At 43.2% G+C, this 21,127-nt stretch overlaps 1 protein-coding gene across 1 annotated transcript in view; it reads right to left on the reverse strand.

The window, feature by feature from the left end:
- The window catches only part of LOC120036315 (protein tweety homolog 3-like), a 58,896-nt gene extending 38,260 nt beyond the window's left edge, over window positions 1-20,636 (reverse strand). Inside the window, exons 1-2 of the mRNA XM_038982790.1 lie at window positions 19,567-20,636; window positions 2,970-3,139 (exon numbers count right to left, since the gene is read on the reverse strand). Coding sequence (XP_038838718.1) covers window positions 2,970-3,139; window positions 19,567-19,692 — 296 coding nt within the window. The 5' untranslated portion in view covers window positions 19,693-20,636. The remainder of the gene's footprint in view (window positions 1-2,969; window positions 3,140-19,566) is intronic.
- Window positions 20,637-21,127: the final 491 nt, after the last annotated feature.

Below are 21,127 nucleotides of genomic sequence, written 5' to 3' on the forward strand. Positions count from 1 at the left end.
CCCCCTGCTTCACGGTTGGGATGGTGTTCTTCAGCTTGCAAGCATCCCCCTTTTTCCTCCAAACATAACGATGGTCATTAATGTCCAAACTGTTGTATTTCTGTTTCATCAGACCAGAGGACATTTCTCCAAAAAGGACGATCTTTGTCTCTATGTGCAGTTGCAAACCGTAGTCTGGCTTTTTTTTTAATGGCAGCTTTGGAGCAGTGGCTTCTTCCTTGCTGAGCGGCCTTTCAGCTTATGTCGATATTGGACTCGTTTTACTGTGGATGTAGATACTTTTGTACCGGTTTCCTCAGCATCTTCACAAGGTCCTTTGCTGTTGTTCTGGGATTGATTCACACTTTTCGCACCAAAGTACATTAATCTCTAGGAGACAGAATGCGTCTCCTTCCTGAGCGGTGTGACGGCTGCGTGGTCCCATGGTGTTTAGACTTGCGTACTATTGTTTGTACAGATTAACGTGGTACCTTCAGGCATTTGGAAATTGCTCCCAAGGATTAACCAGACTTGTGGAGGTCTACAATTTGTTTTCTGAAGTCTTGGCTGATTTCTTTGGATTTTCCCATGATGTCAAGCAGAGGCAATGAGCTTGAAGGTAGGCCTTGAAATACATCCACAGGTACACCTCCAATTGACTCAAATGACGTCAATTAGCCTATCAGAAGCGTCTAAAGCCATGACATCATTTTCTGGAATTTTCTAAGCTGTTTAAAGGCACAGTCAACTTAGTGTATGTAAACTTCTGACCCACTGGAATTGTGATAGATTATTTCACTTATAATTCACTCTGTCTGTAAACAATTGTTAGAAAAATTACTTGTGCCATACACAAAGTAGATGTCCTAACCGACATGCCAAAACTATAGTTTGTTAACAAGAAAGGGAAGCTAATAACCTAGATACAAAAAAGTAGCAGTGACTGAGGATTATTTAATTTGAGGCGGACTGCAGAAAGTATCGAGTAGAAGGATTTGTGGTGTCAAGCCTTTTAACCCTGTGCACCTCTCATTCTCTGCTTGAGCAGATGCTAGATTGTTTAAAAAATGCGAACACCAGACGAGGAAGGGGTTAACACCAAGCAGCAAGCGCCCAAGTAGCCTACCCTCTAATTGAGAGCTCCAATGAAGTAAGCAGAAGATTAGTTCTAAAAATACCACCATCTCACCAGAGTAGTTAGACACTAAACCAGCAGCTTTCAGATGCTACAATCTACCACAAACTTAAACACTACATCCCTTCCACTGCAGAGAAAGTGTTTGCCTACACAAAAACAGAATAATTTCTCAACGGGATTAAGTTTGCAGGTCAAAGTTTAGAAGAATTGTGGGGGTCCTGTCTGTCATCCCCAGACTACAGCATGCAACCCATGGTTTGTGAAGTCCAACGTCAAATGAAGATCTGCTCTTGTATCCTCAGTTCAGAAGGGGAGAGGTGTAAACAACAATAAAAGCGGCATCTGACAGTGTGTGTCAAATACCTCCTGTGTCCATTATGAGTTCGGAGACAGGTCACAGTTCTGCTCTCCTTAGAGCACAGCCTCCAGCAGAGTAAACTATCCATCAATTCTAGGGGTGTAGCGGTTCACCAAACCCACGGTTCGGTATGTATTGCGGTTTTGGAGTCACGTTTCAGTTTGGTTTCGGTACAGCGGGGAAATGAAATGCTATTCACAATGTTCAGCATTCACAATGTTCTTGGCATTGTCTGTTGTGACAGAATTGTTATGTTGGGCCTCTCAAGTTTCCACTCTGATGCTGCGTTTTGAACTATGTGAGAGGTGGGAAGTTACCTGTTGGAGGGCCATTCAAGTGGATTTTCCCCAGTCCTATATATAAAATGTACCCTTCCCTCTTTTTTATGAACGCACCATGATAGTTGCTGGAGCACGTTTACGAGGGGCTGAAACCCCCCATTCTCAACCACCGTCAATGGTCGCAGCTATAAACCGAAGACTGGTAGTCTGTTTCTTTTCTACAATCGCTATTGTAATTTCTTTGGCCAGGTCAGAATCAGCTGCCAAAGAATGCTTGAATGCAGAGGGGAGACGATGTTGTTGTTATTTCTTAGCGTTTCTGTCTTGTTCCGGCATACTGGGGTGTCAACATGAGGCGTTGGCAGCTGCATAGGCTATTCTCCTTGAGCAGAACGACATACTGTTAAGCATTTATCCACAACTCTCTGTCCATCGGCGCTGTAATCTACTGGGAAGCCAAAATGTTCCCAAGCTGGAGATTTAAATGATGAATGAAGATCCTCCAAGTCTGGTTAATCAACCCCACCACTCGCCATCATACAAAAATAATAAACTTCTGCACCTCACAAAAGTACAGTTTGATATGCGCCAATTAAAATTAAAATGTTGATAAAAAAGTACGCAAAGGCTCTAGCTGTTTAAACGGAATAGCCTGAAATGTACTCAAGAGACATAGGAATAGTGTTTGTATTTTGGACTGTAAATATCTTTTATGTATTCATTCCGGTTCACAGTATGGACCGAACCGAGGTCCCTGTACCGAATGGTTCGGTACGAATACATGTACCGTTAAACCCCTAATAAATTCCCTCCGGCAGACTAGGCATGAGGTCTTAAAGCCAGTCACGTATGACACCGTGGGTGGTGTTCACTCATCTCAGAGGAAGACTGCTGGCAATGTGTTAGATAACAAAGGTATCAAGGAGGAGATTAAAAAGGCACAAACTGCTCCATCAAGCATGAAATACGCTTATGTCTGTGCACTACAGGGCCAATCGAGGTGGTTATGGGGTGATGGTGAACATGGCTAATCAGAGGAGGTTAAGGGGTGATGGCTAACATTGCTAATCCTTGCATTGTCGTCTGCAGTCCCAGGCTTTACATGTTGAAATTAGAGATGGCCCACCTCATTACAGCTAGGCCTGTATTTTGGGTAGTGAACCAATGGTCTGTTGAGTGATCAGAGCCTTACGTCTTTCCACGTGGGACTCACCTGCAGACGAGCGTGGCGATGATGACACACCAGGCGGTGCAGCAGCAGTCGGCGTTGGGCTGCTCCTCGCTCTTCTTCCGCCGGCAGCACAGCCAGAAGGAGTAGAAGAGCAGGAAGAGGAGGTCCAGGGCCAGGCAGGCTAGAGCCACGCCTCCCAGCAGCAGGATGGACTGAGGGGGGGAACAAGAGGACGATGAGACGTCATCTCACACACATAATGAATAAAAGCAACGGAAAGTTTTGCGGTTATTACACACACACACAACTGCTGGGGAAAGCTTTCAGAGAGACTATGTAGGATGTAGAGGTACAGGAGCCAAGCATCCAGGATCCATTTTGTGGTCCTAGAACAATATTGTCTAATTTAGACAAATGTATTTTTTTTACTGCATAGCTGTTGCCCGTTGGAATGATATTTGGGGAAAGGGGGATACCTAGTCAGTTGCACAACAATGCATTCAACCGAAATGTGTCCTCCGCATTTAATGCAACCCTTCTGAATCAGAGAGGTGTGTGGGGGGGGGGGGTCTGCCTTAATCGACGTCCATGTCATCAGAGACCGGGGAGCAGCTGTCGTTGGGGGTTAACTGCCTTGCTCAAGGGCAGAACAATGCCGGCTCGGGGCTTCAAACCAGCAACCTTTTGGTTACTGGCCCAACGCTCTAACCGCTAGGCTATCCTGCACATCCAGTCTGCAAGGAATGAGAAGCTATTGAATCAGATATACACTCTGACCACCCAGAGGAGTCACATGGCAATGAGATGGTCCCTCTGATTATTAGCTATGCCCTTTGGCTCGTTAGAGCTCATTTACACCAGATCAGTTAATTAAGGATTATCGTCATAACTTTGAGAATAACGTAGAAGGCAGAGGAGGAAAAACCTCAAGCCTCATTAAAACCCCCCCATCATGAACAAGCACAAACACACCACCACAAGACACATACTCTGACAAAGCCTACTGAAACACATAGAAACCATATAATCTTAGTCTCTAACGTCATCACACATGAATAATCTGTGTGTTTCCCTGGCCTCATTTTGAGGTTTCACTTAAAGCCAGTTCTCATAATACAGGGGAAGGCCACAATTATTTCAAATCAAGCACAAATTTCAAACAGGATATATCCATTACGATGAATCATAAAAACTGAAGATACCGTAAAGCATATTATGCTCCAAATCTGTCTGCTGTACAGTACCTTCAGTCTTATGATTCATCGTAATGGATATATCCTGTATGAAATGTGGGCTTGACTTGATATCAAATAACTTGATTTTTGTGGACCCAGTGAACTCCTGTTTCCATGTGAGCACTTCAAAATGACTGGAATCTTTGGACGCTCACAAGCTGCCATCTTTCCCGTTCAATGTGTGCAAAGTATGTCTCACCTACTCTGTGTGGGCATACAGAACGGGGTGCTGGAGAGAGCATTGTGTTGGCTCAGGCCAGACCAGAGAGCTTGTGACTTTATAGGAAGTGGGGTAAAGAGATTCAGGGTCCGTGTGAGGCGACACTTCTCCAGCAGAGGGAAAAGAGAAGATTGACTGTCACTCCACTCCAGACAAAGTCTTGAGTGACCAGGGCCCTGGGGTGACTGAGGGGAAGGCCACTGTTGTTTGGGCTTAGCACTGCTCACTCGCTCTTTACTGCTGTCAGATGTACATTTGCAGTGATTTGCCCATTGCAATACTGTATATGATTAAAATGCCCAGATAGCAGTGGTAATTATTTGGCTTCACTACCTCATGGATATCAGGTTGAGAACAAACGTGCATAGGAAATGGTCTTTTAGATTATTGTTCTTCTCCACCTTTTCCTGGTGTTGTAACGCCTTAAATGAGAATGAATCCAGTATTACCGCACGTTCCCTCAACAACAGCTGCTCTGAGCTCCTTTGAGATAGGAAATTATTTCCAAAATGCAAGACAGCCCAGCTCCTTTGTGCAAATGCTAAATAAGGATCTAATTTTAGGCGCTGCCTGGGCTTCAGTCTTCTGTTCATGCGTGCGGACAGTGAAAAGCGAATAAAAAAACAAAGCATTCTCCCTAAAATGGAACCGTAGATAAAGGGAAATGAAGGCTCTCAAAGTAAATCCATTAAGACTTCTTGACTTTAATGATATTTAGATGCATTTACTTATCGAGCGCCCATCGCAGGCAAAAATGCATTAATTCTTGCACAGGAAAAACAAAATAGACTTTATTCTGCCAACTGTATGCCAAGTAAAGGTTGTTTAGAAAACAAATAATTCAGTCCTTGAATGAAAAAGGATATATGCAGAAGTTGGTAACTATCTGTTTTTATAAACTGGGTGGTTTGAGCCCTGAATGCTGATTGGCTGACAGCTCCGCGTTGTGTCGTGCGTTAAGAACAGCCATTAGCCATGGTATATTGGCCATCTTACCCCCCCCCGTGCCTTGTTGCTTAAATTAACACATTATTTTGGATGGAGTTAAATGAGTGTCTGGTAACTGTTTATTATCTATCCAGCTGCCTAGTCACTTTACCCATACGTATATGTACATATCTACCTCAATTACATCGTACCCCCTACACATTCATATATATACGGCCAAGTTTTTCTATAATGTTTATTTTTTCTTTCTCTGCATTGTTGGCAAGGACCTGTATGTAAGCATTTCACTTTTGTGAACGAAGCATGTGACAAATAAAGTTAGATTTGATAATTGTAACCAACTGGGCAGAGCTAGTTATGAGTTTTATAAAGCATGAATCAATCATTAAGACATGATTTGGAGTGTGCTATAGTGGCAAATGAATCTCACACATAGCCTCATTTCAGAACAGGGAAAAGAGAACAAGGGTCTGTGGAAACTGCCAACTGGTTTAAAAGTAAGGCAAAAGTGAACAGGAAACAGAAAGCTGCAACTGAGCAGGAATGCAGCGAAAACAAGCCAATCTGGGAGCATGGCCCGTATCAATTAAGATATGACTGCTCCCCTGATTTAGCCTAATGTCGAAAGAATAGCAAGTTTGTCTTCTCTATTGGCAGTGTAGCCTTCTCAACTTGGAGTGTAAAATCATATCAGCAAGACAATTTATGTAGGTGTAGGACACTACTCACCTACAGGTAATGTGGATCAAAATGATAAGAAAGTGGGTTCAATACTGACGTAAAGTCCTGGCTAGGCTGCAAGGTAGATGTCATATGGTCTGGGATCAGATCTTACGATATAGAGCTTTGACGTGAAAAGGCACCCATCTGCTGAACCTTGGAAGTCTTAGGGTGAATGTGAGTGAGATTTATTTTACTTTTACCATTTGTACATCGTTACAACACTGTATATATACATAGTATGACATTTGTAATGTCTATTCTTTTGGAACTTCTGTGAGTGTAATGTTTACTGTTCATTTTAATTGTTTATTTCACTTTTGTATATTATCTACTTGCTATGGCAATGTTAACATACGTTTCCCATGCCAATGAAGCCCCTTGAATTGAGAGAAAGAAAAGAGAGAGAAAGAGGTGAAGAGAGAGCGTGAGCAAACGAAAATGCGAGGTGTTTGAGTAATGAAAAGGCGTGTCAGTGAGTGAACGAGTGAACTAACAAACCGAATAGCTTAAGTGAACCAGCTTAGGCTAAATATGATCAAACAGAAACAGCATAACACCTATTATCAAATGCATCTCACGGCCTGATGACATGTTAAGTATTGTGCTAGAGAAACGGGTCTATTGCTGAGTACTGTAGGTCCAGCACCAGTCCCATACCTCAGCCTGCAGCACATAGGGAGAGGGCAGGCACTTCATATGTAGTTCACACAGGCCTCTCGCTCATGTTTGTATTCCTGTGGGGGAAATACAGGTTGGGAGTTCATTGTAATTACACAGATTTCGATCCAGACAGTTTCTCTTCCCCTAGTAGTCGCATATATTAAACAGGAAAATACCGGCACTCTGGTTCTCCAAACAGATGCATTTTTCAGTAAGATCAGCCTAATGGGCTGCCCCTGGGCTCTTGGTGAATAGAGGCCTCTCCATTGAAGCGCTTTATTGAGACGGTTTCCCCACCCTGGAGAAACAAAATCTGAACTCAAATTACAGTGTCTCACAGAGCTCCATCTCCTGGGCAGCCATCTTGTTACCTAGTGATATTATACCACTACTTCATGGATACACTGCGCAAACATTTTCAAATACTACATATGCTGAAATGCAAGTTGAGAAAATTCATACCATGAGTGGTTAAATAAATGGAAAACAGTCAATGTCACTGTCTGACTAAGTGAAGCTCATAGGGACTGGAGAGGAGCCGTACCATCCTGTGAACAGGATGCTGGCATTGTTTCAACCCCTTCTCATCTTCCCAGCTTCTGATCCAAGACGATGGGAATTCAATGCTGACTAATAATGACCTTCAATTTAAAAGTCATTCTCTACCTTTTAGTCATGATTTCTTTCATTTTCACTCCCCATTGTCAAGAAAAGGAAATGGTCATCGTTTTATGTTGTGATTCAAGTTTCAGGGATGGGAGTTCCGTTTTTCACATACCAGTCGGTCAAGCGAGCAAATCATGGTCCATATGTGTTCAATTAAAGGGCACTTAAGTATGGCTTTGAATTAGACACATTGCCATGAAAGAATAGCAGACCCAAATCACAAGACAAGAAGGGAAGTGAGAAAGTAACATGTGCTGACTCAACTGTCCACTTTGTCCATTACAATCAGGTTTCACTTCCAGGTCAAATTCCCCACATCCAAAATGAACTGCTTGATGAACATATGCAGACGGATGCAGTGACAAACAGCCCATTCATTTTTGGCTAATGTGCACAAACACTCCACCACACCAGGTACATAAAAATTGGTTCTCTCGTACATCTATCTCACTGTGCTATTGGCAGTGTGGATGTCAACATACTTGCCCTAACCAAAGTAGCCTACTTTAAAAAAAGGCATTTCTGGCCAAGTATGGCATAAATCTAAAGAATATATATTTCCCCACTCCTCAGGCTAGCCTGGGCTCTCCTGGTTCTCTGACCCAGGTAGGAGGCTGAAACCATGCTGGCCCTGTCTACTTTCCTCACCCCAGTCAGCCCACACCCAAACAAACCCAGCTCCAGTCCCACTCCCATCCATCACAATGGCAATAGACTGCCTCTCTTCTTCCACCTCGCAAACCTTGGCTCTGGTCCTCAATTTACAAAAGCTGCCTCTTGACAACCCCCCTCCATGTTGGCCTTCTGACGAGAAGGAATTTGTCAGACAGCCATTTTCACTCGTTTCTCACTATGGCCAAAACGTTTTTAACTATAAAGCACCAATGAAGAAAGTGGATGACTAAGTCATCATTAAGACATCATTGGATATCAGAATGAAAGGTGTGATTACTGTATGTATGCCTCAGGACAAATGTTGCATATATGCCTGGTAGGCCTATAGATCTTCTTTGTGGGCCAAATCAGAGGTTATGGGGAGAATTGGCGTACTAGGCAACATAGGCCTACTCAAAATTTGTGGACACTTGAGGCGGGGGTAAAACAAATTCTGGCTTTGGTCGTACCTTGTCGACAGACTGGCAATTCTCTCTCATTTTGAAATCCACTTCAACACTAAATTCTTAGCACTTGCCGTTAAAAAGAGAAATGGGAAAAAGTTCACTGATCAGCACATCAAGGACAGTGGATTTTACTTCAGAGGTAAACCCTCAACTAAATGAGCTGAGAATATCCATTAATTCTGACCCTGTGAACAAGTGCCATGCTGCAGAGTGCAGGAGGATGGTTATCCCCTCCCCTAATTGTAAAAAATTATACAGTTTAACAACACTGTTTGTAAAAGTTTTAAATTACATCTCGACCCAGTGATGAAGACATGTCTCATGGTATGGTTGAGTATGCAAAATACGTCAACGTTGAGCACCTTTATCTCTTAAAGGTTTTGGCATTCAGGTCCAAAAATGTCCCTTTCTGAGCACTTCTACAATGGGCAAATATGTATGGAAGGGGTGCTGTCAAAAAGTGATTGAATTCAAATGGATTTACCCGTTACAGTAGTATGCCTTGTTGCCATTACCTTGCTGCTTGAACCAGAAAGAGCTCTACAGGTGCAGAAATTAGGTAGGATACTGATGGTCATATACTGTACGTTTCAATCGTGTTTACAGTAGTCAGGTGTGAGGTATGGCATATGTAGGTATTGATAAGAGTTGGGTTGCAGAGTAGAAGACGGGTAGAATATTTTTAGGAATCGTCAAGAAAGACTGTGGAGAGAGGGAGAGGGATGTTGGCGGGGGTAAGCCCTTAGTCACCAGGGACGGCAAGAACGTCAGCATCAATAATCTGTCCGACTGTCTAATTATTCCCTGACATACTTGGCCAAAGACAAAAGCTGTCCCATTACCCTGAAAGACCTTTGAAGACTGAAAGCACATTATAGCCTAGTGAAGAGTGTGCTGGACAGCATAAAGCCAGGCCTGCCCTGCTAACACTGTCTGTAACATCCAGGGGTTTAAAGCACATAAGTAAAAATACTTTAAAGTACTACTTAAGTCGTTTTTGGGGATATCTGTATTTTACAACATGTAAAGCTAATTTCTCAAATGTTGTGCACATCCCTGTTAGTGAGCATTTATCCTTTGCCAAGATAATCCATCCACCTGACAGGTGTGGCATATCAAGAAGCTGATTAAACAGCATGATCATTACACAGGTGCACCTTGTGCGGATGACACGCAACTACTTTTCTCCTTACCCCCTTCTGAAACCCAGGTGGCAACACGCGTCTCTTCATGCCTGACAGATATCTCAGCTTGGATGTCGGCGCACCACCTCAAGCTCAACCTTGACAAGACGGAGCTGCTGTTCCTCCCCGGAAAGGCCTGCCTGCTTCAAGACCTCTCCATCGCAGTTGACAACTCCACGGTGTCCCCCTCCCAGAGTGCAAATAACCTTGGCGTGACCCTGGACAACACCCTGCTGTTCTCTGCAAACATCAAACCTGTGACTTGCTCCTGCAAGCTCTACAGCATCCATAGAGTACAACCTCATCTTATACAGAACGCTGCAGCCCGCCTGGTGGTCAACCTTGCCAAGTTCTGCCATATCACCCCGCTCCTCCGCACACTCCACTGGCTTCTAGTCAAAGATCGCATCCACTACAAGACCATGATACTTGCTTAGGGAGCAGCAAGGGGAACTGCCCCTACCTTCCCTCAGGCTATGCTCAAACCCTACACCCCAACCCGAGCACTCCATCCTGCCACATCCGGTCTCGTGGCCCTCCCAACCTTACCGAAGGAAGCTCCCGCTCAGCCCAGGACAAGCTACAACATCAGCAAATAGCTTTCTGAGCTGCTGCTGAGCTTCATGCTGGAGTTTCAGTGTGTCTAGAAAACATGAACTGAGGCTCCAAAAACACCCAAATACATCCTTTAATAAACGGCAAAGCACCCAGTATCATGATGCAGGTCTTTAGATGTTGCACACAAAGTTGTCATGCCAAACCTTATGCACAACGTTATAATCCATTTTGTTGAACTCGACCGCTAATTTTGCATATTGGCTTGCAAGCGTGTACTTGTTCCTCTCGCTATTGCGGGCGTGTAAGTAGGGGGCGTGCTAACGGCACAGGTACTAAGTAGCTAGCTAGCTACGTTTTCAGTTAGTCACTCACAAGATCAGCCAGGCGACGACAAGGGAACTGAAGTAGTTTTTGTTAGGTTATTTGCTGAATATTATTGAAAATGCTTTGCTGATGTGCAATCCTAACATGCATCAACGCAATGAGAAAACATACTGTATATTTAGCTATCAGATCACTGCTTATCAAAACAGTTAGCAATAATGCTTTCACTTATAGACTCTGCAAAAAAAGAAACAGGCCTTTTTCAGGACCCGGTCTTTCAAAGATAATTCGTAAAAATCCAAATAACTTCACAGATCTTCATTGAAAGGGTTTAAACACTGTTTCCCATGCTTGTTCAATGAACTATAAACAATTAATGAACATCCACGTGTGCAACGGTCGTTAAGACACTAACAGCTTACAGACGGTTGGCAATTATAGTCACAGTTAAGAAAACTTAGGACACTAAAGATACCTTTCTACTGACTCTGAAAAACAACAAAAGAAAGATGCCCAGGGTTCCTGCTCATCTGTGTGAATGTGCCTTAGGCATTGCGCAAGGAGGCATGAGTACTGCAAATGTGGCCAGGGCAATAAATTGCAATGCCCGTACTGTGAGACGCCTAAGACGGCGCTACAGGGAGACAGGATGGACAGCCGATTGTCCTCGCAGTGGCAGACCACGTGTAACAACACCTGCACAGGATCGGTACATCCGAACAGCACACCTGTGGGACAGGTACAGGATGGCAACAACTGCCAGAGTTACACAGGGAACGCACAATCCCTCCATCAGTGCTCAGACTGTCCGCAATAGGCTGAGAGAGGCTGGACTGAGGGCTTGTAGGCCTGTTGTAAGGCAGGTCCTCACCAGATATCCCCGGCAACAACGTCGCCTATGGGCACAAAGCCACCGTCGCTGGACCAGACAGGACTCAGACAGGACTGGCAAAAATTGCTCTTCACTGACGACTTGCGGTTTTGTCTCACCAGGGGTGATGGTTGGATTCGCGTTTATCGTCGAAGGAATGAGCGTTACACAGAGGCCTGTACTCTGGAGCGGGATCGATTTGGAGGTGGAGGGTCCGTCATGGTCTGGGGCAGTGTGTCACAGCATCATCGGACTGAGCTTGTTGTCATTGCAGGCAATCTCAACGCTGTGCGTTACAGGGGAGACATCCACCTCCCTCATGTGGTACCCTTCCTGCAGGCTCATCCTGACATGACCCTCCAGCATGACAACATGCACCAACCATACTGCTAATTCTGTGCGTGATTTCCTGCAAGACAGGAATGTCAGTGTTCTGCCATGGCCAACTAAGAGCCTGGATCTCAATCCCATTGAGCACGTCTGGGACCTGTTGGATTGGAGGGTGAGGGCTAGGGACATTCCCCCCTAGAAATGTCTGGGAACTTGCAGGTGCCTTAGTGGAAGAGTGGGGTAACATCTCACAGCAAGAACTGGCAAATCTGGTGCAGTCCATGAGGAGGAGATGCACTGCAGTACTCAATGCAACTGGTGGCCACATCAGATACTGACTGTTACTTTTGATTTTGACCCCCGCTTTGTTCAGGGACACATTATTCCACTTCTGTTAGTCACATGTCTGTGGAACTTGTTCAGTTTATGTCTCAGTTGTTGAATCTTGTTATGTTCATACAAATATTTACACATGTTAAGTTTGCTGAAAATAAACAGTTGACAGTGAGAGGATGTCTTTTTTTGCTGAGTTTATGTATAAAAGACTGATTTGACATTGTCTTGTTGCTTATGGGGGTTTTTATGTCACAGGAAACCTCAAGTTAATGGACCAATGCTCCATGTCAGCCAGAACCAACCCATTAAGTTGCACCACAATTGAGTGCATTACAATGTACTCTCACAAGCTTTTCGGATTTTAACATGTAACATCCCCAACTCTGGTTCACGAGTAACCCCGACATCACACATTTTTGTTGTAGCCCCGGACAAAAACACCTGACAGGCAACCACTGATGCAGGTAAAATGTGATGGTTTTGCAATGGACAGGTTATGGATTCTATAACGGAGAGGTCATGGATTCTATGGAGACATTGTCTAGGGTTAGGGAGAAGCTAATCACATTGTCATTGTTTTCATGTCTTTGTAGACTTGATGAACGTTACATAATGTCATTCTTTCCAGTAATGCTTGTTACTGTCATTGTGCATACTTTGCCATCTTATTTTCAGGAAAGGTAGACACCAGGCAGACTTAGTGTGTAAATCTTATGCGGAAGTGAGAAAATTGCTGATTGGGGTTTCATTTCTTCTCAGGCACACCCAGGTACAGTATGGTTCTCCTCCAAAAAACAAATCCCGGGTTGCTCAGAACATTTACGAGCCAACAAAACAGACCTTCTGGATGGACCTGGTAGAGCTGTGCTGAAAAGACGGGAGGACAAGATTGTGGTGTACAAGGACATGTTCTCCAATGTTCAACTTCCAACACGACCACCCAAGAACATAGCTAGTGTTCCAAGACCAGACAAGGCCCAGATTGTAGCCGATTTGGACTCCTGCCCCTTACCACTGTCGCTCCAAAAGGTCAAAATTAACACTCCCACTCTGGTGCAGACACCCCACAGAGTTCCAGCTCCCTAAGCACAGCCACCAGACAAATGGTAATCAAAAAAGGGGAGGTAACAATTCTGTTTGTACACTTGACGAAATTGATATGCGTCTTAATAAAAACCTAATTGAAACTTCGTTATTATCATGTCATTTCATTATTATTCAGGTTATTACTTATAAATATTACTCGACAAATGAAGAAATGCCAGGTTGGAGAGGACCTGTCACATTTTTGTATTGACTACATTAACAAGTCAAAATAATGATATATGCCTACCTTGTCCTTGTCTGTTGGCTTTTCTGCATATAACATTTTCTAATACAGATCCTATTTCGACGCACAAAACCATTCAAGCGAAGTCCGATGTGTTCTCAAACCTTTCCCGAAATAGTCACATAATTTACATTTAAGTCATTTAGCAGACGCTCTTATCCAGAGCGACTTACAAATTGGTGCATTCACCTTATGATATCCAGTGGAACAACCACTTTACAATATCCACTTTACACACTTTACCACTTTACACTTTACAATATCCACATATCCCTACCGGCCAAACCCTCCCTAACCCGGACGACGCTAAGCCAATTGTGCGTCGCCCCACGGACCTCCCGGTCGCGGCCGGCTGCGACAGAGCCTGGGTGCGAACCCAGAGACTCTGGTGGCGCAGCTAGCACTGCGATGCAGTGCTCTAGACCACTGCGCCACCCGGGAGACAGATAATAATAATGCCACAAACCCTGCTGCTGTGGCCATTCGATGGCAGTGGCATATGTTCTGCAAAGAGAGGACGCTGTAATGAGAGAAATAATGTAGCCTAAGCTACTGAAAACAGACTTTTTACAAGACTAAAGCAAGACAGGAGCGTTTGACTCTTATTAAAGAGATGGAGTCCAGACAGGCTTCTTTAGGAAACTTCCTGAATGGACATATAGGCCTATAGAGAGAATCAGCGTACTCACAACCCTGTAAAAGCACCCGTCTATCAAAGCCACTAGCGTATGTCAGATACAAGAGCAAGCATTTCTCCTTTCCTTAAAACGTATTAAAAAACCTAGGCCTACCTTAGGCTTTCCAGAAAGTAGACTATAAGATAATGAATTGACAATTAGCGTATGAACGGAGACATCTATGCTCTAGTATGAAGATTAAAATTGACCATCATTAAATTAGAAACAAATACATGCAACATGTCCATAGCCTATTTATCAGCGATGCTGATTATCGAGGGGGAGAGTGTTGGAAAGAGTTTTCAAATACTGTGAGGAACTACTATATATTTGAATGAATGTAAAAAAAAAAAAAACGGACTTCGTTGACTTACTGTGTGAGGTGAAGAAAAACTGAGAAGCCCAGCTGGCCACTTTCCTACATTTTACATTTGCGAGAAGCAAGCCAGGTACTTCTTTGCGTGCTCCGTCAACATTAACAGGACAGAGAAACCAGACACAACCAAAAGTTGTTTCTCACAAGCGTAGGAGGTTTTGAAATCTGCAAACAACTTTTCCACTCCGAGAATGAGAGTGGTAAATGAATAATTACATGCATTAACATAAATGAATGGTAAATTGCCTGTTTTACAAACGGTAGGTTACACAGACATTCATAAAAGTGAATTGCAGGCCGACACCGTATAGCCTAGGCTACTATTCTACTTTGCGAGTATAGGAGAGCTGCATTTTTTCCATGTTCCGCCTAGGGCGGCATATCGGCCAGGACCGGTGCTGACCACCGTTGATTAGTCTATAAATTAAGAAAATTTTCCATATCAAACTATACCATGCCAAGTTGGGAGAGGATTGGTGCATTCATTGTCCATTTGACACATCATTAGGCACATGTCGTAGGGACCAGATGTTGGAGCAGCCTTAAGGGCAGTCAGTAGCATCAAGTGCAAAATAGTGTCCAGTTTAGTAACAGTGAAAGGTAATTCCCGGTGAATGACAAAATCCAATGAAAATGTACATAACCTACTAAAAGGTATTTACAAAATGAACAGACTTAAAATACAGGTTTGAATATGAATCAAAAACCTAAGCCTCAAATCAGGCCTACCCTGCCAAACCAACTATAGCAGGTTGGGGTATACCAGACTATGGACAGCCTCCCCATACAGCTCACATAGCAGAGCTACAACATAACTGAAGCTCACAGGTGAAAACAGGTACCTTTATACCTATGGCCCCTCCCTATGAACCTTACCATTAACCCAAATATGGCATATTAAATCATGTAACAGACATCCTCATTATACCTACATTAACATATTCTGTCTAAATAATATGCGGGAATACTTTCCATTAATGAATACACAATTCATAACAATAGTTCTGCAGGCCAACAGGAGGCAAAACATATTACTTATGGAGCTGCGCTCCCATTATGCAGAGAACACAGACAAGACATGGAGTACCGAGACACGCATAACTTCAACACTCAGGACGCATTACAATATGGAAATAAACAAACATTGCATCCACCGGGAGGATTGCGAAACGGTAGATTACTGCAGTTAAATATGAAACTGAAATGAGACACAATGCAACTCGACCAAACATTTCCTCGACACATAATTAGCCTTGCGCACAGTAAATACCGTGACACTGGCAAAAGAGGAAGCAACAGTATATACATTTAGAAGAAATTAATTATTAGATATAAGTGGAAACATGAACGCCCTAAACAATTTATAAAGGGGAAATAAATTATGCTCGTTCGTGACGTGATCTAGTAAATCAGCTTCCTCAGAGCCAGAACAACCTTGTTGACTGCTGTCGAATAGGAAATGAAGTCAGACACATCCAAACTTTTTTTTTTTTAAAGATCGATTTATATAATTACTAGCAAGCAATGAAAACATGTATTGTGTAAAAGAAAGTCCACACATCAAACATGATTTTTACTAGTGCCATAGCCTACAGCGCTCTACACCCCACCGCTTCTAGCAATCAGCTGCTCCAGCACATAAGGACATTTAGACAGAGGAGATGTATACTGAACACAAATATAAATGCAACATGTTACAATTTCAAAGATTTGACTGAATTACAGTACATATAAAGAAATCAGTCAATTGAAATAAATTCATTAGGCCCTAATCTATGGATATCACATGACTGGGAATACAGATCTCTGTTGGTCAGATATCTTAATTTTTTTTTTTTAAAGGTAGGGGCGCGGATCAGAAAACCAGTCAGTACCTGGTGTGACCACCATTTGCCTCATGCAGCGCGACACATCTCCGTTCGCATAGAGTTGACCAGGCTGTTGATTGTGACCTGTGGAATGCTGTCCCACTCTTCTTCAACAGCTGTTGCCATTGAAGTTGCTGGATATTGGCGGGAACACAATGTCATACACGTCGATCCAGAGCATAGCAATGGGTGACATGTCTGGTGAGTATGCAGGCCATGGAAGAATTGGGGACATTTTCAGCTTTCAGGAATTGTGTACAAAACCTTTCGATATGGGGCCGTGCATTATCATGCTGAAACACGAGGTGATGGCGGCAGATGAATGGCTCGACAATGGGCCTCAGGATCCCGTCAAGGTGTACCTGTGTAATGATCATGCTGTTTAATCAGCTTCTTGATATGCCACACCTGTCAGGTCGATGGATGATCTTTGCAATGAAATGCTCACTAACAGGGATGTAAACCTAATTTGTGGACAGAATTAGAGAGAAATAAGCTTTTTGTACATATGAAAAATTGAACAGGTGCCCCTTGTGCTTGGGAAAATAAAAGGACACTCTAAAATGTGCAGTTTGTCACACAACACAATGCCACTCGTCTCAAGTTGAGGGAGGGTGCAATTGGCATGCTGACTACAGTAATGTCCACCAGAGCTGTTGACAGAGAATTTAATGTTTATTTCTCTACCATAAGCTTCCTCCAACATTGTTTTGGAGAATTTGGCCGTACGTCCAACCGGCCTCACAACCAATGACCACGTGTAACCACGCCAGCTTCTTCACCCGCGGGATCATCTGAGACCAGCCACCCAGACAGCTGATGAAACTGAGGACTGTTTCTGTCTTTAATAAAGTCCCTTTGTGGGGAAAAACTCATTCTGATTGATTGGCCACCCATGGCTGCGCTGCTGCTTAGTCATGTGAAATCCATAGATTAGGGCCAAATGAATTTATTTCAATTGACTGATTTTCTGATATGAACTGTAACTCAGTAAGAATTTGTACATTTGCGTTTATATTGTTGTTTAGTACAGATTTCCAAAGCTGGTATAAGCAGGTCCAACTCCACGCAGCAAAGACACTTGCCCTCAGAGGTATACCACCAGTTCCCAGAGGTCCTGAGTCCCATCTCAGCTGCTGGTTGAATATCTGCCTGAGCCCCTGCATGCTCCATCTCACCCTCTCCTTTCTCTGTCATCCTCAATTTGTTGAAGATCTTTGTCTGTATATGCCGGATCAAATAAATAAGGCTCGCCTGCAAATTCAAACATTTCCTCATATTTTCTAGTCAGATATGTTGGTAGCATAGTAAAAAAGAACAAATAATTAGCTTGCTTGATAGATTAGCTAGCTAGCAGCTCTGCGTTTACAGTGGACACGTTGTTGTAGACTGGCTAGTGTGTTTTTGAAACACGCCCCCTTTAACTTATAGGTGTGCAGTAGTCAGTGAGGTATAGGCAGAAGCGAGAGGAACAAGGAAGTAAACGCATGCACGCCAATATGCGCACGCTAGAAATTATCGCCTGAGTTAAAAAATATTATAAAGTTGTGGATAAAGTTCAGTATGACAAAATGTCATGTGTACAACATCTAAAGTCCTGCATCAGGATACTGAGAGATTTGCCGTTTGTAAAAGGACGTATTTGGAGCATCAGTTCATGTTTTCTGGATGCCTTGTAACTCCAGAATAAGGCTCAGGAAGTCACATGCTGGTGGGATAAGTTTCTCAAAATCAAGTAAAATTGCAAATAAAACTTTCTGGAAACTTCTAGAACATGCTATTTACATCAAAAATACAGATTATGGTCATAAATAGTGAAATTCTTCTTTAAGATGAATGCACTAACTTTAAGTCACTCTGGATAAGAGCGTCTGCTAAGTGACTAAAACGTAAAATCGGGCAGCCAGATGACCTTGGGGGTCACAACCTCAGGTCAAAGGTCATACATCAAGGTCTTAATGACCTATTAGTGCCGGGCTCTATCTCCCGAGGAACAGAGTTACAGTATGAAAATAATGCAGAAAAGAATGCAAATAATGCCTAACAGACTAATCATCAGCTAACACATGGCACATTACAGACATGACTGGGTCTCATTCACACTGACATGGCCCACAGCTTGCTTTGGTTAGGACAGAGTTATCTCAAGAAATTTGAGAAATAACTTTTGTAGTTCGGGGATAGTACATTCAATTCCTTCAGCATGACTTAATCTGGGGTTATCTTGAGATGTGTAGGCTGGATGAAGTGTTTGGTCAGCAGGCCCACGGCCCAGGATTAAGTCTGATAACTGACAGGTTATCTTGGTCCTAGAAGCTGTGAATGAGCAGCTCTGGCAAACTCCCTTTCCCTTCTCCCTGAGCACTCAACTGACAGTCACACCCAGTGCCAGAAAATACAGCCCTCTTTTTAGAGCCTGTTGTGACAACTGTCGTCGTGATACCCATAGCAGCTGACAGGGAAGGGGAAGCCATCTGTTAATCTCATCCTCCTCCATACACTTTGGAAGCAGACAAGCTCATTTTGGAAATCCCCATCTCCTGTGATTAGCTAACTTAAAATGTCCATAGTTTCTGTTTGCTGTTGCACAGGCCAAAGCCATAACGGCCACACCGTAAATGGGCATTATGCTCCCCCTCACACACACTTAATTAGGAGAACCGGAAAACAGGCCTAGATGAATAGCTATGATTATGATGCAATTTATGAAATATGGGATCCCTGTTATGACTCGGTTTAAAGACCACTGTCTTTAATCCATCTCCACCCATCCCTGGAATCCATACATGTCATGTCAGAAGGTAACAGTGGCTGTTTCTGCAATGGGAAGTCAACATGACAACAGTTTGAGAAATATAGCCTGCAAGAGTAGTTGTTAGTCACCCCTCCAGTCTCAGTAGGGACTAGGTCTATGCACTGTACCATGCCTAGGGAACCACGGTTAATAAGAGTCTCGAGTACTCTTGCAAAGGCTCTGCACCAAACAAGTTTAATAGGCATTGTCAGTGCACCGGGGTATAACATTGCATTGGTCTATGCTGATGCCTGCCCCATTTATTCAACTCCCCAATTGCATCATCCCAGAATATTATCATACATCAAACAGCAACCCACTGGCAACTCCTTTGTTTACAAACGTATAATGTTTGACAGACATGTATAACTTCTGATTCACAAGACACAGTTCAAGTAAGTGTATGTCATAAAGTTACCTGTTGATATGACGAGTCCTCCGGGCGAAAATCACTGCTTGTCTGTTCGAATTGAAGGTTGAAATGAGGGAGTCGGTGTAGCAGGTTGACCCACCACGGCCGTGAGTAGTTGACAACCGCTGCCATGGTATGAGGGCTGTGGACGCTTTAGGGAAACGGTGACCTGTGTGGTCAGTCAAAAATGAAATAATGGACTGAGCCCGCGTCATAAAGTTATTGTTAGCAAGCGGTCCAGCAAAACCAAAGAGATCCTATGTCCGAAAACAGAACGTCAGACCTAATGCATTGTGGTCCAACGTTAAACTGTACCTGAGATATCGGTTGTCACTTCTTCCCTACGGTACTTACAAAAGGGTAGCTAACTATATCCATTGTCATATAACACTCCCATGTTCACTTCTGTCATGTGTAATACTAAACTGTGTCAAAAAAGCTGAAGGAGGAATAATGGGCTACCCAGTCAACTAACGTTAACTTCACGAACACCCCCACGCCGATGACAGTCCATCCACCTTGTTGTAGTTGCCTGTCTGTCTGGATAACTACTGTACAGATGACGTAACGTTATTTGGCTATCTGGATAGCTTCCCAACTCAACATGCAAGTAACCTTAGCTAGCTAGCCGGCTAACTATTGTTGTTGAGCAATTCTACAGAACGCATCCATTCCAATCAAATACTTTCGTAAGAAAAAATGCGTAGCTAAAACATTTGATTGATTCTCAACAATTCCTTCTGGATTATAATTTGACTGTCCTTTCCTCATTATCAGTCATAGCCAGTTGATTGTTCCTCGTGTTCCAATTTATAAAGCTAGCAGCAGGCTAGTTGGCTTGCTAACTAGCTTAGCGGATATATTCGTGCTCCGTCCGTGGTTGCTCCAGTTCCATTTGCGCCCTTTGTCTTTTCTTCAATTTTCCTAAATGCTTTGATGGCGACCAAGTCTTTTATTGTATTGCAAAGTAGTTTAAAGTCGACAATTCCTGTTCATTCACTAAAGATAAAGAATAATCCGTTGAACTATTCAGGGGACTACGACGCTGCAACCTCCACACCATCCGATGCAGATTGCAGTCCCGCTCGCACCCACAACAACCCCACTCCTCACGCAGCGCCGCTGTCTCGTGTAAATGATTTGTGTGTAGTGGCCTCTGGTGGCGAGATGGTGAAGCTACACACACCCAGGCATATTTTGAGTAAGAGCGAGTTATCGAGTCAACCTGCTGAGTAAAGGGATAAATGAACAAACTATTGGGCTCTATCCAGGAAATCATTGACACACACACTGTACAATAACAACATTTTTGTAATTATCAATTTAGGGTCCTGCTAATTACTTGACTGTTTTTTTCTCTCCTTCGGGATCTATTGGAGGAGACAAATCACCCTTCAAACTTTTAGACCATCTCAACCCATTGAACGACCAACAAGTAAAAATAGATTACAATGTAATCATATACACATTTGTATATCAATATCCAATAAATAGATTTGGTGCACTGGTCCTCAAAGAGATGTTCTTTGATTTATTTGGCTAGAGTTTTTTCAAATCAAGTTATGGT

This window comes from Salvelinus namaycush, chromosome 3 (assembly GCF_016432855.1).
Source record: "Salvelinus namaycush isolate Seneca chromosome 3, SaNama_1.0, whole genome shotgun sequence".
NCBI classification, from domain to species: domain Eukaryota; kingdom Metazoa; phylum Chordata; class Actinopteri; order Salmoniformes; family Salmonidae; genus Salvelinus; species Salvelinus namaycush.